Source organism: Phyllostomus discolor, chromosome 8 (assembly GCF_004126475.2).
Source record: "Phyllostomus discolor isolate MPI-MPIP mPhyDis1 chromosome 8, mPhyDis1.pri.v3, whole genome shotgun sequence".
Taxonomy (NCBI): Eukaryota; Metazoa; Chordata; class Mammalia; order Chiroptera; family Phyllostomidae; genus Phyllostomus; species Phyllostomus discolor.
This window is the reverse complement of record NC_040910.2, coordinates 89,695,137-89,713,434: the sequence shown is the minus strand read 5'-3', so window position 1 is coordinate 89,713,434 and position 18,298 is coordinate 89,695,137. Positions and strand designations below refer to the sequence as shown.

The window sequence follows — 18,298 nt, the reverse complement described above, 5'->3', positions numbered from 1 at the left end:
CAAATGGTTCCATCACTGGTTGAATGCTTCAGTATAAAGGGCTGCAGTGATCAACCTAAAAGGTAAATGATTCATGAGAACACACCTCGGGTGGCAGACAGACAGCCATCAATTCAGAGTGGGCTTCCTTCCTTCCCACCTGGGGATCTCAATTCTCCTATAGGCCCTTTAAAAATGCATAAGCATTTAGCACACGTGTCCTTACCTGGTTTACTTCCAGAGACACCAGGTGGCTTCTTGATTTCCGACTTCAGCTTAGATGCCAGAACAAATCTCCTAAACCACTCCTCTTTTTCTCGGCCAGTTCTCCCAAAGAGATACAATATCTGATCTCGCTGGCCAGATCTTGTTCCCTCCTGAGGATGGGGTGGCTTCTTAGGGTCCTCGCTTCCCAGGTCTCTCTCTGCTGGTGGCTTTTCTTCAGAAGTCTCTTTATCAGTCTGGGCCTTGGACATAAAGTCATCTTGTCGACCAAGCTCGATGCAAATGGGGTACTTTTTATTCCAGATCCGTTTTCGAGCCAAACTTTTAGGTACAAGATAAATCTACAGAGAAAGGGAAATGATGATTTACATACTAAATTAAGAATGTGCTACATTGTGCATTAAAATATGCAGAGCACAAATGCAAACTTCATAGTATTTTTGACTAAAACGATGAATGTGAAATAATTACCACCTGTCTATTACATGACTATAGAAACTGGAATAAATTTTAGAAATGACTTGTTATTCTTCGAAGTTACTCCAGAAAGTAGATGTTTAAAAATTTTGCAAGAGTTACAATTATCTATAATTTTCAGGTAATAATAGCACAACAACTATTTAGTGGATCTTCATCTACTAAGTTTGGACATCAACTGAGTTTAATGACCCTGGGCCAAATGTAAGCTGGGAGGAAAAAAGGAATTTATAAAACTAAATCTAGATGGAAAGCTCAAGTTTATTACTCTCAAGTTAAGAATAAATTTATACTAAAGCTATTTTAAATATTTTTGTTATTTTGGAGAAACTTAAAGGTCATTCACAAGAGTCATAAGAACAGAGAACCTATAGTTTTTTGGAATGACAAATAATTTACATTTCTCAAGAAACACAAGTATATAAATGTTTTAATCAAAATGTAGTTATTTTGTATATCCATAACTTTCGCATTTATAGAGACTTCATTAGTTATTATCCTACCATCAACACACATCGCTTTTCACTTGGCTGAAAAAAGTTTACTCTCAAAGTGTGGTCCTCGGACCAGCAGCATGGGTATCACACCTGGTAGTTCAAAAATGCAGATTCTCAGGCCCCACTCAGAATTACAACCTTCATTTAAAATGATGCTCAGGAGATTCATATGCATATTAACATTTGAAAGGTTCTACTCTAAATTATACTAATACTATCAACACACACAATCTTTTTAGGGAAAACATATAGTAACAAAACTAAGATGCTTTTCATTCATCAAAATTTCCAAAATTACTTGGGCTCACCTTGCTGTCTGAGAGGTCGTAGATTTTCTGGCTGATATAGGTGACCTCTGGCTTTGTTTCATTGTAGCTTGCCCTCCTGGATATATTTTTATTGGGCTTTGAAAGTCTTAAGGTCTCACCCTCAAGTCGAACAAACACTGAATGTGTCAAAGTCGCATGGTAAGTTTCTGGATCATAGTTGTAAATTTCATTCATCCATCCCTGAAGGGGAAGAACTTGCATTAATAAAATCAGAATAAACACACATTGGATTTGATATGAAAATGATGACCACTGTATCTGGAATACTGAAACCAAATGTGATTATGACTCAAGTGTCAGTTTATTGATGACTAACGGTTGCTAAGACAAGTGCTGAGCTTGAAAGATAATCAGTGCTGAGGAGCAATTTGGTATGTTTTTGACAACTAAAAAGGTGAATTTGGGGGACAATGTCCATTGTCCTAAATAAAAGACTTTTCCTTTTTTAAAGTTGACAAGCAAATCAGAAAACTCAAAAGCTTTGTTCATGTAAACAGAGCAAGTCTTTTGCCCTGACCTCTTATGCTGAGGGAGGGGCCTTCCTATGTAGCCAGACACACCCTCTTCTCAGCCTGCTTGCTAGTAAGCTTTGAAACTTCACAAACCATACTAGCTCATGCTACCATTCCAGGACCCAGAAAATACTTACTACTCCATTTCTACCTCACTAAAATCATGCTGTAAAGCAGATCATTGAGAATTAGGCATTAAATAAATCATAGATATGATCAATATGTCCAAAATCAAAGGTATAACTCAAAGGTATAGCTCTGGTGTGGGTCAGTGGGGTGGGTGTAGTCTGCAAATCAAAAGGTCACCTGGTTGATTCCCAGTCAGGGCACATGCCTGGGTTGCGGGCCAGGTCCCCAGCTGGGGGCATGTGAGAGGCAACCAATAGATGTTTCTCCGAAACATCAATATTTCTCTCCCTCTCTGCCTCTCTCCCTTCCTCTCCCTCTAAAAATAAATAAATAAAAATCTTTTAAAAAATCAAAGGCAAATAATAACTTAAGTAAAATTGTGCTCCAGGGTTCCCCACCCCCAATCAACATAAATGCACTTATACATTGATTTGGGGGCTGGATAAAAGAAGGGCTTAGCCAAAAAACATATATACATAACACAGAGACGCATAACAGTGTGTGGACAGCCAGAGGGAAAGGGGGTGGGGGCCAGGTGGAGGCGGGCAATGTGGGGGGAGTGCAGACAGAAAGAGACTTGGCCGGGGGCGATGGGTGCACCGTGCAGTGCAGATGATGCCTTAGTGAGGTTGTACACTTGAACCCTGTCTGCTTTTGTGAACCAATGTCACCCCAATAAATTCCATTAAAAATAATTTTTAAAATAATTTAAATTATTGTCCAAACACAAAAACAGAGGTCTGAGTGTGCATTTCCTAAAATATAAGATACATTCCTAGCATACTTGGGTCTCGAGAATGCAGCAGAGTGAGAAGGCCCAGCAGTGCATAGCAAACTGCAACCCTGGCCGGATTGGAGCAGATTCTCTCAAAAGGAACACTATATTTCTGAATTTATATCAATGTTCTGAAAGAGGTGCTTACATCTTTTATTACTATGATATCATTTGCCTATTTTCTATAAGGTCATCTTTCATTTTCTTATTGACTTCTAAACATTCTTTATACATCATGGATACCAAATGTTTGCATTTACAAATTTTATTCTACTGGTTGTCTTTTAATCATATACTAGCTCACACCTTCTCCTTCATGAATTTATTATGAGGATGTTACATATATGTTCAAATCTGTTATTTTTATAAATTTAATAACTCTCGAAAAAATAAAAAAGCAGATATACTGAAGTGTATGAGCTGCACACACAGGCCCGACACAGCACAAAAGCATGCTGACGCTAACCTCATAGCTGTAATCAACACCCACCACTGAAGACTCTGCCTGCCCCCCAGTACTTTTTCAGATGACATGGGTAGCCCAGATCTCTTTAAAAGAAGTTCTCTAGGGAATTTTAATTAATCTCTTCCCATCCACCCACCAATCCCCATTCTTTAAATGCCTTTCTGATGAACAGAGAAACACTAACGATCAATACACTGGAGTTGAGACTGATTCTTTTTGAGGGATAGCCACTTCCACAGTGAGTACTCGGCCTCACACTCAAGTCTGGAGGGCCTCTTGCAAATGAGGAATCCTCAGATTACTCTTTAGTCATTTATCCATTCATGAAAACATAAGTTGAATCTCTCTACAGACCAAGTCATGTGCCAGGAGTTGGAACAAAGCTTAAAAACAGGACAGCATTCTTTACCCAAACCGGTAGAGGAGAATGAAGCTTTCATTTCACCATCTTACGACATCACTAGAGCAACCATAAAAAATTTGTCACAGAGTACCCTGAGTGTATTATGGAAATAAAACTAGACAAATGTATTTCTTTGTCTTGGGAGGCATGTGTGAAATTTATGAGTTAATTATATAAATTTATACACACACACACACACACACGTATTTCAAAACTGTTGACTCAGTAAGCAGTAGCCATGGGAAGACGGTGTGATCTAGGTGTTTGCATAGAAACAGCGGTGATCAGGGCGATGGACCAAAAAAGGGAACAAGCAATACGGAGCACAGGGGGCCCGAAGTGGACTGTACTGCCACAGCGTCAGTTTGGTTTTGCTCTGTGCAGCTAAGTGCCGAACTAAGTCCATTTTTGGTTCACAGTTTTTTGTCTTTTTCTTTAGTATGTTATCATGATGAAGCACATTCACTGACTTTCAAAGCTGAACCAGTCTTGCATCCTTGGGGAAATCACGTAATGGCCATGATGTGCTGGAGGTGGATCCCACCGGCTCGTGAGAGCCGATTCTACACAGTCTTTTTCAGACTATAAGACGCACCCCCTCCCCCTGCAATTTGGGAGGAATAATGGCTGTTAGTGCTGCTGTTGAGTTCTGTTTACAGTTACATTGGTGAAATATTATGTTACTTATGTTATTAAATATTTTACCACATTTTTTGCTTCAAAATTTCCCCCCTATTTTCCTCCTCTAAAACCTAGGTGTGTCTATAGTCTGAAAAATGCGGTAAGACCTCCCAAGTGCACGTTCAGTGACTTGGTAGCTTGTAATTGACCGTGGTGGGAGTTCTTACACCATGGAAATCGGTGAACAGTACAAAGAGGGCTTCCAGCCCACCCCAGGCAGCCAGTTTACCAGCACAACACTGTTGTTATCCTTCTCATACATTGCTAATTCGATTTGCTAACACTTTGTTCATTTTCCCTCTTGGGGGACATGCTGCTCACGCCATGACATCCTCCATGCTAACAGTACTCCACTGAGGCACGACCTGCACACGGCAAAGGAACAATTCCTACATGCATAATTTAAAAAATACTGATATTAATACTCATAATAATACTGTAGCTGACATCTACTCTCATTTTACGATCCAGGTACCTCAAGGCACATGATCTCCTTTCCTTCTGCCAACTCCTTACAATTTTATAACTGAGGAAAGTGGTGAGAAAGGTTAAGTGATTTGCCTATAGAGTGGTTTCAAAAAAGAGAAAGTGGTCTAGAATGTGGAAACCAAGTCCACCGGACCCTGAGGTCCAGGCCCCCACTGCCACTCCACAGCACAGACCCACCACCTCCAGCCTGGCTGACACCTGGTCATCTCTCAGGTCACGGCAAAGATGACACTGCTCCCGGGAAGCTGCTCTGATCACTGAGGTTACTTTCCTCCTACCCCTGCATCTTTTAACTGCCTGGTTTACTTAACCACAAACTCTACAAGACAATCACAGTTGTAATGAGTGTTTGTCAACTGAATACGTAAGTATAGCATAATTCAGAGGGCGGCTGTGAGGGTTAAACAAAAGTTGTGTGTAAAATTCACATAAGTAGGACAGGCTGGCATGCCCTTCACAGCCTGGAAGTACAGTTGCAGGTGCCTAGGTGGAGACAAGCAAAACAATGAGCTGAGACCCTACTAAGCGCAGGGAACTGTAAAGGTTCCTTTGAAGTACACAGCTTACTTCCTGTTCCCAATGGGAAAAACCAAGATAATTACACAAAACAGCACAGGTGAAGAAAATAAGTAACCTCAGAAAGAATCTTAAGAGTAAAACATGTTAAAGGTTTTCAGAACAGAAACTGAATAAGCTGTATCTTACAGAGCAGGGACAAATGTGTTGTGACTGGAACCCAGGTTTCCTGTGCCCCATGTAGGGCTTTTTCCAGAACACTACACGCTCTCAGAGGAAACCTGAAGACACTCACGGGGCTGCTACTTAGCCCACACTGATGAGGCGTCCAGGATGCAGACCAGCCTTTGGCAGGCTTGGGCCAAGAGGTTCCCAGGCATGGCTCTTGAGTCCCTCTCCTTCTGTCCCCCTGACCTAACTGACCCACAACTCCTAGTGACCCAAGCCAGGCTGCCCTTGCAGACAGCAATTTCCCAATGTAAACCCTAATTACCTTTTCTACTATCAATCAGCCAATTTTTTCCTTGGGCTAAACCAACTCCCTGGTAAGCTGCACATGGAATTTCCAGACCTAAGTGGTTAAATATCACATGTCGAGGGCAGTGCAGCAAACTCCAAGGCCTTCACCCTGTTCCTTATATAATGCCCACCCTCCAGTGCTCAGTTGTTCTCAAATTCTTAACTCTGAATTTCTTCTTCTTCTTCTTCTTTTAAGATTTTACTTATTTATATTTGGAGAGGGAAAGGGAGAGAGAAAGAGAGGGAAAGAAACATCAATGTGTGGTTGCCTCTCACATGCCCTGTACTGGGGACCTGGCCCGCAACCCAGGCATGTGCCCTAACGGGGAATCGAACCAGCGACCCTTTGGTTCGCAGGCCAGTGCTCAGTCCACCGAGCCACACCAGCCGGCGCTTAACTCTGAATTTCTTACTAAGATATTACTCCAACTTTATTTTGTTATGGACATGGGAGTGGGTATAGATACAGCATATAGTTAGCAACTCATTGCATTTCAACTACAAAACTCAGAGATGTTCTCAACCCACGCTAAAGCGACCCAGACAAGCCTCGTTTCTTTCCGAAGCTGGAACTGTTAAAATGGAGACAGTGCATGCCACTGAGGGACAATGACCACAGACAGCCAGGCTGCAGCTGTCTGGCCCACAGACTGGTCCTGTGATCCCATTTGTAAAAGGTCAGGGTTTTTTCTTCAGTTCTCTGGTGGATTGAGAAGCCATGTCTGGCTGGAATTACAAACTACTATCTATAAAGGGACTAATTTAATACTCAGAAAGATTAAAAGCTACAATTAACCTTTTGCAAAATAATAAAGTCTGGAAGAACTACTACCGGGCTCTCCTGCAGTTACAGTGCCAATCAGGAGGTCAAGGCCAACGCTCTCTTGGTTAGCCTGATACGGAGCTGACAGGAGAAAGACGCCGGCCCTCTGGCCTGAGGAAGTGACGGGCATTTCTATCTTCAGTGCTTGGGGTGCCTGGCTGACACCCTGCTGTCACATGAGGCTGCCTGACACTCAGATTCCCCGCGCTGATGATCCTTCAACTAGTCCATCACGGAGGGGTGCAATCCCAAACAGGAGAAAAGACCCAGCACCTGAGGCCTCTGCTGCTGAAAATTATCTCTAAAGCAGACAAAAAGGTGACTTCTTTTCTTTGTCCCCCAAGCTACAAGCAGGGTTTTCTTTTTACCAGCAATAAACCCTTTTTGATGTATTTATTTGAAGGTTTAGACTGGAGTCACCAGTTAAAACATGGTATCAGAGATCATGGAGTTAGAGAACATGGCAGCAACAGTCTACTAAACTTTCCAGAAATTTAAATTCAACTTTGGTTTTTCCCACAAAAGACAAACAGACCTACAGACATGCAGAATTCATACTATGAATGAGAGCATCAAGCAAATAGTCGACGTTCAAAATAAACGGTGCCTGAAGACACCATCAGTAATAAAGAAACAAGTAAGTCCTTTAAGGGAGGGATGCACCAGCATCAATACCATCGACATCCTCCAACTGCCTGTTTCAAGGTCACCTTCACAGCCATGTCACCAGAGGCACTGGAGTCAGCGCTAAAGCTACAGGCTCTGCCTGTGCCTAGGAAAATGGCCTTTTCCCAGCTCTTCCCACCCTTCAGGCAGCATCTCCCCAATTCGGACGACTACAGAGCTCTTTCAGTAATGCAATGGCGAACAGTAAAGGTGAGAGAAAACAAGCATTCAAATTGGATAGAAAACAATACGATCTCTGATGAACCACTGAAATAATCAAGGTGCGATTTACCTTACTACACCATAAGCACTAGGCCATATTAACAAGGGTTTAAGTTATAAGACAATAAACAGATTAGCAAGCAAATCAATTAGTAGTCTCCGAACTTTTTAGATCATAGTAAAACAATTTTTCAGTATGCACCCATAATATATACATTTACTTATAAATTATGTACATGTTCTAATACAAGACAGCTTTTATAAAAAGTAAAAGAAGAAATCAAGAGATGAACTAATTAGCCTTTTTGCTAATTTTTAGTTTTTTCTTCCTGATAGTTTTGTACTATCTTCACTTGACACCTCAAGGCACACTATATGTACTTAAGGCAAAGCTCACTGTTAATGATAAATACAAATCCTTATTCCCAACAGTGTTGGTAATTTCAAAGGATATAGGCCAAAGCTCAATATGTGGTGACCTATATGTTGAATATTGGGCAAGACTTATGTACATTAGGTAGCAAGAGTAAAATACATACGAACAGAAACTTCATTATTTTCTCCTTGTGCAGTGCCTTCAACACCCGTTTCGGAAACCACTGAAGGCAGCATCAGACTGAAACAGAGGTCACAGCAGAAGCCTGGGCAGCAACCCCGACATGCGCGTGCCCTGGGGCTGTCTTGCTTATAACATCCCAGCCTTTGGGGGTACAGCAACCTTCTTAAAGGCTAGTTATTGTATAATAAGAATAGTCTTTGATGGACTTAGGACTTTCTTTATATCTTAAATAAAAATTTTAGAGATGAAAAGATATCTAGACTTGATTTTTTTTTCATGATTAATACTTTACTCTTCCAAAAAACATGATAAGAAACCTCAGATCCACAATGCCCGTGACCTCTCTCCTCCTCTACAGACGACACCCTGGACAAAAAGCAAAGGTGGTCCTGGAGTCCCTAGCTGGAACTCAGGATGCATTTTCCCAGGGAAACAATGCTATGCACTTTAGTTACATGTTGGCGGACTAGAATTACAGTTCAGCCATGCAGTAAGTCAATAAGCTGAGTAGATAATTGGCAAAATGCTGGTAATTGTTGAAGGTGGGGTGTTGGGTGCATGGGGGTTCGTTATACCCTCTCTATACATTTGTGCTTACTTGAAATTTCCTACAATAAAGAGTTAAAAAAAATAAAAGTTCAGCCCTGGCTGGCATAGCTCAGTGGATTGAGCGCAGGCTGGGAACCAAAGTGTCCCAGGTTCGATTCCCAGCCAGGGTACATTCTTGGGTTGCAGGCCATAACCCCCAGCAACCACACATTGATGTCTCTCTCTCTCTCTCTCCCCCTCTCTCTCTCTCTCCCTCCCTCTCTCTCTCCCTCCCTAAAAATAAATAAATAAAATCTTTTAAAAAAAATAAAAGTTCAGGAGCACCTGCTTGTTTGTGAGAACGCCTGCATCTCACCTGATAAACTTCTCTGGCCATGAAGGGGCGCTGGAAAACAGCCAAGTTTACATAAGCCATGCATAAAAACTCAAGTGACCCATTACAGGGGTGGGGCATTTTCAATTAAGTACAACATAGAGAGAAATGCTTTTTTATTTCTTGTACGCATTGTACTGAGGGTTGTAGGAGACAAACCAAAGTCAACCCAAGCCTCTTTTGGCTGTATGTAATAAGGCTGTTTTCTCCTTAAGATGCGCTCACTCTGATTTCTTAAAAAAAGAATTTGCATGAAATTGAGATTAAATTTACATGTTTTAAAACTATCCCTCTATTAGATACCTAAATGTGAAATAACCTAAGAAAAAAAGGTTCTCCAAAATTTGTTTCTATTAGTCGTACAATGGAGTAAATGTAATTTTAGCCAACCTGCTGGGCCATATCTTTAAAAAGAGAGAGATCATCAATCTGGAAACTGATGCCCTACTGCTGTGCCCTGCAGGTGGTTTATAAGTCTGAGATAAAGAAGTTACTCATGAATATAATTCAGAACTGCATGAGTCATACACCCAAACATAAATCCAAGAATCTTATGGAATCTTCAGGAAGCTTCTCATTACCAGCATGTGGAAATACTAGTGTGCAGGAATGGCACTGAATTAAGACTACTCCTGGTCAGGGGGCAAGTACATTCTTGGAGAAGGAACACCCAACTTGCCTAAGAGTGCTCAGCAAAATCAAACACCTCAAGTGCAATACACTGACTCTAAATGCCCCATTCTCCCCATGCCCAAATTCACACTCTTCCCAGGGTCCCCAGCCCAGAGTATCTAACTAATCACCCAAAATAAAGCCCCCCAGAAGGTTGCCACCCAGGGGGTGTTGCTCACAGTGATGCCCATGGACTCCCCCTGACTTTCACATGTTCATGTCACTTTGTGTCCAACGTCTGTGGTGACCTTTTTCCTATTGCCGCTTTGCATCACTATGGAGGCCCAAACATTAAGAACAAGCAGGCTTTAAAGAAGGTTCTAAGAGTTCTTCAATGGACTTTGTAACAGCTCTTTGGCCTTGTGGAAGCTTTGACTATTTCTGTTCCAGACAGTACAGCTTGACCAGCAGGGTTCAGAGCAGGTGATGGTGCAGTACCATGCGGCCTAACCAACCACACGCCAGTCTCTGAGCATAGCTCCTGCGTGGCTGCAAATCGGTCTTTTCAGTCACCCCCCTGCTCCCATACTCATCACTAGTTGCAGTGTCATTTTAAAAGACAAATGTCTGTAGTTTGGATGGAATAATAAAATCACCCAGATAAAATATGGAAAAGTTTTCCTTTTCTCTTCCCTTTCTTCATCATGTAGTCACACTGAGGAATACTGCAATGTTCCTTGACTGTTTCAGGAGCCAATAAAGGAACCAGACTCTCGGTCCAGGCTGCAAAAAACTGCCTGATCCATCAATGAGAATTTAGATGGCTCAGAGGTTTAAAAACACATGGTCTAAACAGTCCTCAGGCACCAAGCTCCCTGCCCGAAAGGTTCATGGGCTCTCAGGCAGTCTGGCTAGGGCACAAAGTCTGCAGGATCACCGCCAAGAGGCTGGGCCTCTGCACTAGACGTCTTTATTACAGGCTGGTTTTATAGCATCCTTTCTCAGTGAAGTTTCTAAAAAAACTAAAATTTAGTTTTTCTTAAGTTGTTAAAAAGTTTCCAAACTTGCCCTCAAGAACTACGCCATTATGTCCTCTATAAACACCAACTACATAGAATCAGATGTACAGAATATAATTCGAAACAGCTGACTAACCTTCCAAATCAAGCTATTTAAAAAAAAATAGCTCTCTGGATTCACACTAGAAACACGTCCACAGATCTGCTCAAAGTCAGACTTCACTAAACTTTTCTTATCACAACATTTGGGTCCCAAATTTAACGTCAACACTGCTAAATGTTTTTGAGTGTCATGTTTTTAAAATGGTTTCCAAGAGTGTGACCTCCTACTCAGTAAAATTAAGACCAAAGAACATTTGCATTTGAAATCTCTGGCTTGCGGCATACAGCCCACCCTTCTAATCTGCAGCAGTGTCCCTTTTAAACATAAGGAATGTATTTAGTCAGGTTTCTAAAACAGCCCTGAACACCAAACAAAATACCTCAAGTGAAAATGTACTTTTCCTTATTAGCACTGAAGCCATTCTAAACAAGTTAAGGTTAAGAATGAAAAACAATGACCAAAATAATCAGAATGGTTCAAACATCAATCAGGAAGGATACTCATAAAACAGCCTAAGGCAATTGGCTTGGATTATAAATGTCAATACATGACACAGAAGTATTTGTTCTCTACAGGGGAAATTCAAATACATTTATCCAAGCACTGAGAGCAAAACACCTTCCTTAAAAAAAAAAATGTCCTGCATGGCTCCACCTTTCACCAGCTGTGTGACCTTGGGCAAGTACCTCAACCTCCCTGTGCCTCCATTTCCTCCTGACCACCTACTGTAACTGAAAAGGGTTGTGGCAGGGATTAAATGAAATAATGCACTCAGCCCACGGCAGGTGCTCCGCATCACAGCGCTGCCTTTACTGTTTCAATGATAGGATCAAAACAACCACAATGTGCCATAACATTAAATCCTGTTCCATTGGCATCCTCTGCAGTCAGTAAACTCTTGGCATGTATCAGTGATTGGAGTCAACAATGATGATTTTAAAATCTTCCCTGAACAATTAAATATCCAAACTAGTTTAAAATGAATGCCATAGTCAGTCATTAGGCACTGGAGTTAAAGATAAGTACCATTTTTCTTTGCTAAAGTTATCAGTAACTTAGAGGGCATGTAATTTAGGTAGTCACAGCACCACGCTACCGAAAAAGCTTAGCAACCATGCATAATGAATCACTTTGCTTCACTTCAAGCATTAATACTAAGCTTAAGTGTGTCACATCCTCAAGACTCAGCACCAGCTTCTCTTTAAAAAGGAACAGTGTCATAACACATTGCCATGTGAAAGAAACAAAAGGGGTAGACTGCAAAATATATGATTCCATTAAATCAAACAAAAAGAATGCATGAGCATGTATGATATATATACTCGTGCATGCAGAAATTTAATAAAAACAAAACAGGATATACACCAAATCATTAACTATAGTTCTCTCCCACTGGCGTGATAAAGAACAAATTTTCTCTTTGGCTTTCCTGTGTTTTTACAAACACTGCCATGTATTTATTTTGAATAAGGTAAAATATTTACGAAATTAAAAACAAAACAAACAGTATTTTAGAACCTGAGGGCTCTTCCCCTTGTTTTGTTTGTTTTGCAATAACAGATATGGTGTCATTTTTTTAGCATTCTTATTTAAATTGAGTGGAGGAAAACCTATTAACCAAGACACCAACCAAGCTCTATCAAAAAAAACAAAACATCAAGCATTGGCAAGGATGTGAAGATGGAGAAACTGGAACCCTTATGCATTGTTGGTGGGAATCTAAATGGTGTAGCTGTTATTAAAACAGTATGGCAGTTCCTCAAAAACCAAAAAACAGAATTACCATAAGATCCTGCAATCCCACCTGGGTATATAGCCAAAAAAATTAGAAGCAGGGTCTTGAAGAGGTATTTGTACACCCGCGTTCATGGCATTATTCACCAGAGCTAAAACGTGGAAGCAACCCAAGTGTCCATTTACAGATGAATGGAGAAGCAAAAATGTAGTATATACATACAACAGATGAAGAGATAGCTAACCTATCAGATGCACAGTTCAAAGCACTGGTGATCAGGATGCTCACAGAATTGGTGGACTTTGGTCATAAATTAGATGAACAAATGTAGACTACAATAAGAGAAATGAAGGAAAGTGCACAGGGAACCAAAAGTGATGGAAAGAAAATTAGGTTTCAAATCAATGGTGTGGACCAGAAGGAGGAGAGGAATATCCAATCAGAAAAGAATGAAGAAACAAGAATTCAAAAAAATGAGGAGAGGCTTAGGGACCTCCAGGACATCTTTAAACGTTCCAACATCCAAATTATAAGGGTACCAGAAGGGGAAGAGGAAACACAACAAGTGGAAAAGTTATTTGAACAAATAATAAAGGAGAACTTCCCCAATATGGCGAGGGAAATAGACTTCCAGGAAGTCCAGGAAGCTCAGAGAGTCCCAAAGAGGTTGGACCCAAGGAGGAACATACCAAGGCACATCATAATTACATTAGCCAAGATAAAAATGAAGGGGAGAATTCTAGAAGCAGCAAGGGGTAAGGGGACAGTTACCTACAAAGGAGTTCCCATCAGACTGTCAGCTGATTTCTCAAAAGAGACCTTGCAGAAAGAAGGGGCTGGAAAGAAGTATTCCAAGTCATGAAAGACAAGGACCTACATCCAAGATTGCTCTATCCAGCAAAGCTTTCATTTAGAATGGAAGGGCAGATGAAGTGCTTCCCATATGAGGTCAAGTTAAAGGAGTTCATCATCACCAAGCCCTTATTATATGAAATGTCAAAGGCACTTATCTAAGAAAAAGAAGATAAAAATATGAACAGTAAAAAAAGACATCAAACTCACAGTTAGTAACAACCACACCTAAAACAAAAGCAAACTAAGCAAACAAAGAGAACAGGAGCGGAACCACAGAAATGGAGATCACACGGAAGGTTATCAACAGGGAAGTGGGAGGAGAGAGGGGAAAAAGATATAGAGAATAAGTAGCATGGACAATAGGTAGAAAATAGACAGAAAGAGGGCAGGGATGGTGTGGGAAATGTAGAAGCTAAAGAACTTATGACACATGGACATGAAATAAAGGGGGGGAATGTGGGTGGGAGGGGAGAGCAGGGGAGGGGAGTGAAGGGGGAAAATGGGACAACTGTGATAGTATAACGAATAAAATACATTTTAAAAAATGGGCATGAAGTTTCACTTTTACAGGATAAAAAGGGTTATGGGGGTGGACTCACAACTATGTGAGTGTGTTTAATATAATGAACTGTACACGTGAAAATGGTTAAGATGGTAAATTTTATGTTATGTGTATTTTACAACAATATTAAAAAACTATATATAAAAAAGTGTGTATGTGCCTATGACTTAAAAACTATGAGCTATAATTGTACTTTTCTATCATGTTTATTATTTAAACATGCAAAAGAGCTGGAAATTTTTAAATATACAAAAATAAGTATGAATAGAAGTTCTCATATTTCCTTCCTGAGCCCTAATGGTACCCCTCAGGAGCTCTGACTCTGAGATGGGACATGCACGAAAGGTGATGTCTCTTTCCCTAGCCCACGTCCCACTGTGCGCAGAGGACAGAGGAGAGCCTGCAGCGGCCAACCACTGGTGTTAATTGGCCTTCTCTTCCTCCTTTCCTCCTCTTGCATTCTGGAGTATTTACCCTTTCTCCAGGACCTCAAGAATGTTTAATCCTAACAGAGTCAGTTATAAAAGATCCTCAGCAAGGAGCAAATCCCTGGAAAGTTTAGGGAGAGGCTGACCTATTAGGAACTGGATGTAAATGCTACTTTCTAGGGCCATGGAGATCCTTGAAACACTATTTGGTGAAGCAGCAAAACCTGAACTACAATGAGGTTTGCTTGATAGTTTCTTGGGTGCCTGGAGAATGAAGAGATCCCAAAATCTTCCAAACACTGCTCATGCAAAAACCTGTGACAACGAACTCAATGGGCTTCAAAAATGAAGTCGAGTCTAAAACAAGACCGTTTGTGAGCTAACATGCGCACTGGCCAGCTGTTGAGGAGGGAGGGGTGTGCTCACCTTCAGTATTTCTGGTTCTTTGATATCCAGAGATCTTGTGTTCCAGTGTTGTTGATTTTTATGTAGTCTGTGGTATTTATGAGCACTTGGTGGTATAAAAAACCAGATCATGCAAACTGCAGTCATGAATCCCAGGCCGATACCCAGAAAGAGTCCATTCACATAATGGGGGAGGGGGAGGATGAGGTACGCATAGACACACAGTATAAAGAAGCCCAACGTCTTCACGGGTAACTCCGGGTGCTGCACGGCCAAGTCCCCCTCTTCGTCACTGTCAAGAGCAGGGCCGTCATCCTCCAGTTCCTCTGGCTTGGGAGGCGTATCTCGGAGTTTATCAACTTTACCTTCGCCCTCCATTTCCAAATCGAACTCCTCCGTATACAGTTCACAAAACTCTTCATCTTCTTTGCTCACTAAGGCAGACAAAGAACATTTTTCAAGGACTAGAGGACTTGTCTTCAGGCCTAAATCCTTCAGACTGCTCACCTGGGAACTCTTCAGTTCCGCCTCTTTTGGGGGCTCACCGGTGGACTTTGGGTGGTCACTTCTGGGGATGCTGGGATCGCTCCCGTCACCATCCCCCTCCGAATCACACTCCTCTTCCTTGATGCTGTAGTTGTGATTGCTTTCCAAGTGACCATTCAAGCTGGACAGATTGGAGAGTTCTGAAGCACTTGAAGATAAGGCTTTGGGCCTATGGCTGCCACTTTCTTCCCCTATAATTTTGCTAAGGAGCTGAAAAGGCTCATATATGACTTCTGAAAGGCGTCGCTTAGTGTCTTCGATTTTTGCCTCCATTTCGGGCACTTTAAAAAAAGAGCGTGTATCGGAGGGAGAAGTCAGTGGGGAAGAAGGTGCGGTTTTGGAATCGCCACCTGTGTTTCGTGGCTGGGTAAACTGCTTGAACAGGTGTAAATTCAGCTTGGAATCAGGCGGTTTATAGGACACAGTATCTGACTCCTGCCGGGAGGTGTCTGTGGACAGAGACTTGACCAATGTCTTCATCAAGTGCCTGTGCCTTGCGGGGTGTGGGGGTTCTTTTGGCTCCACCTCGGTCGACAGGGACTTCACAAGGCTCATGAAGGGTTTCGCGCTGGAAAGGGCGGAGGACGAGGCACTGGACGAGAGGATGGGAGACTTGGAAGGAGAGGACAATGGGGAGGAAGAACTGGTCTTCTGCTCGGAAAGGGATGACACACTGGGGGAGCTAGCTAAGGGTCCTGATGAAGATGACCCTGGGGACAGAGCCAATGGCACTGTACTTAATACTTGTGCTGCTGGGGGAGGGGCCTCCAACAGCTTTACAGTGTTCTCCGAAACGGGCAAAATGGCAGGGGACCCAGATAGTCTGTCTGCCAGGATGAGCTGGGAGGCAGAGCCAGAGGGGTCATGGCCACCCCGAGGTTCAAGATAGAGGTCTTCCTTGGCTTCAAGCCCCGTTACAATGCTTTGGTCGTCCAGCCCCTCCTCAAGATAACCCCTGAACTCCTCCTCCTCTTCCTCCTCCTCCTCCCCGGATGCCGAGAAGTGGATGGCGATAGTGTCTCGGGACACGGACCTCTGCACGTGCACTCTGGGGGCTGATGGTTTTGGCATGTCAATGGTTTTTTCGGCATGGCGACCATTCAGACTTGTCATTGCCGGCTTCACAAGGGCTTAGGCTCTGTGAAAACAGCAAGAAAACCAGAAGTCAGAAAGTGGTTTCTCCACAGGAGACACTGTCATGTGCAGACAGGAGCACAGATGACGTTCACTTCTGAACGGCGATTATGCCTTTATTTGGCAGATGGCCACTGCTTTTCACTTGAGCAGGTCTGATGGCTCAGTCTGCACCAGATACATTCCAGTCAGGCATTCTCTTGTATGAGCAAACTACAAACCAGTGTTTAAAGGTGCCGTACAATCTGTCTTACTTCACATCTAAGCAACCGTCTCCTCCCTCTTAACTAACTCATTTCTATCAGCAATGCCATATTTCAAGGTTTGAAATACCTGAACAATATATAGTTACCAGCATTACTTCAGAAGTCCAACAGGATAAAATGCAGCATCCTGTGGATTTTGAGACTCTTGGAACGAAAAATTCACCAGTGGTTCTCTAACTATAAAAAGCTAACCCAGGATGGTTAGTGCTTCCAATGCAATTCCCACATTGGTCCTAACAATTATTTGGCTTGTATCTCGCACCAACACTTACTATCTTGCCGCTGCCAATAAGTAGCCAAGTATGCAAGACTGGAAAGGGAAATCTATAAACTAATTACTATGGCCTGTTGGCCCCTTTGTTCTTCAAATGGTGAATACCATTCAGCCAGGGAATTCAGGAAACCACATGGCTATGTTCTGGGGCTTCAGGAACAAGCAAACTTAAACTGAATCTAAGAAACTTAAACTGAAACTTAAACTGAAAGTGAAGAATCAATGCTGTAACTCTCCCCAGCAGAGAACTACGCTAAGGGCTATGGTAAGAGACAAGGGAGCTATGCTTTCTGCCCTTCTGAGGCTTAGCAGCTCGCTGGAGGGAGGACAACACCTGAAGAGCTGGGCAACAGAATGAAAGATACCAAGCCCACCTCGCGACATCTAATACATGACCTCTCTCCCTATTCACTTACGACCCATTTACTGGGTGGCAGGCATCACAACACACCCTACAAGATTGAAATTAACACTATGATCTGGAAAGAGTCCCTGTCAAAAGAGCTAAAACACACTTGAGGAGTGGACTTCAGGAATTCTGAGGAGGGTGAGACCAGTGGGGGAGGCAGGACATTTGCTCCATCTCTTAAACTGATGAGGAGGTTGCAACAGAGTGAGCATGATTAGAAAGAAGGGTCAGAGGCACAAAGATGAGCATCAGGAGGGTGTGTCCTGCCACATGAGTCTATTCTCCACCTCCAGGTGGAAGGCGGGGCAGTGGTGACCATCAGGACAAGAAAGGCACCGTGGGCGAGTGAGTGCAAAGGGCAGCCTTGGGACGAGGAAATGGGGCTTCTGGCACTAGCTCCCTTTCCAGCTCACTCTCTGGGACCTTGGAAGAGCCAAGACCTCTCTGGGTCTCAGAATCTTCATCTGTAAAATGGGAGGTCATGAGTCATTTCCTGGCCTAAAACCCTATGTTTATATTTCCAGGTGATGTTCACAGCCAAACATAACACACTTATACAAGTAATATATCACAGACCAGCAATTTTCAACAGGTGTGCAGCAAGAATTTGTAAAACATGCACTGCCTCCTTTCCCTAAGATTGTCAAATTAAAAAAAAATGACAACAGCCAACACAATAATAGCTGCCTGGTGTGAGTAAATCAAAATTATGCCTATTTTTTGGTCAGATTAGTAAAAAAATATGTTTTTTGTAGTGTCAC

The 18,298-nt window shown here is 42.3% G+C and overlaps 1 protein-coding gene across 3 annotated transcripts in view; it reads right to left on the bottom strand.

Annotated features, from left to right (window-relative positions):
- Nucleotides 1–18,298, bottom strand: part of TEX2 (testis expressed 2) — a 94,178-nt gene that overhangs the window by 40,411 nt on the left and 35,469 nt on the right. For all 3 annotated transcript variants that reach the window (XR_004904862.1, XM_028521221.2, XM_028521212.2), the window contains exons 2-4: nucleotides 14,930–16,592; nucleotides 1,487–1,687; nucleotides 206–545 (exon numbers count right to left, since the gene is read on the bottom strand). Coding sequence is in view for 2 of the 3 variants with exons in the window: in XM_028521221.2 (XP_028377022.1) it covers nucleotides 206–545; nucleotides 1,487–1,687; nucleotides 14,930–16,567 (2,179 nt within the window). In the remaining variant the exon portion in view is untranslated. The remainder of the gene's footprint in view (nucleotides 1–205; nucleotides 546–1,486; nucleotides 1,688–14,929; nucleotides 16,593–18,298) is intronic.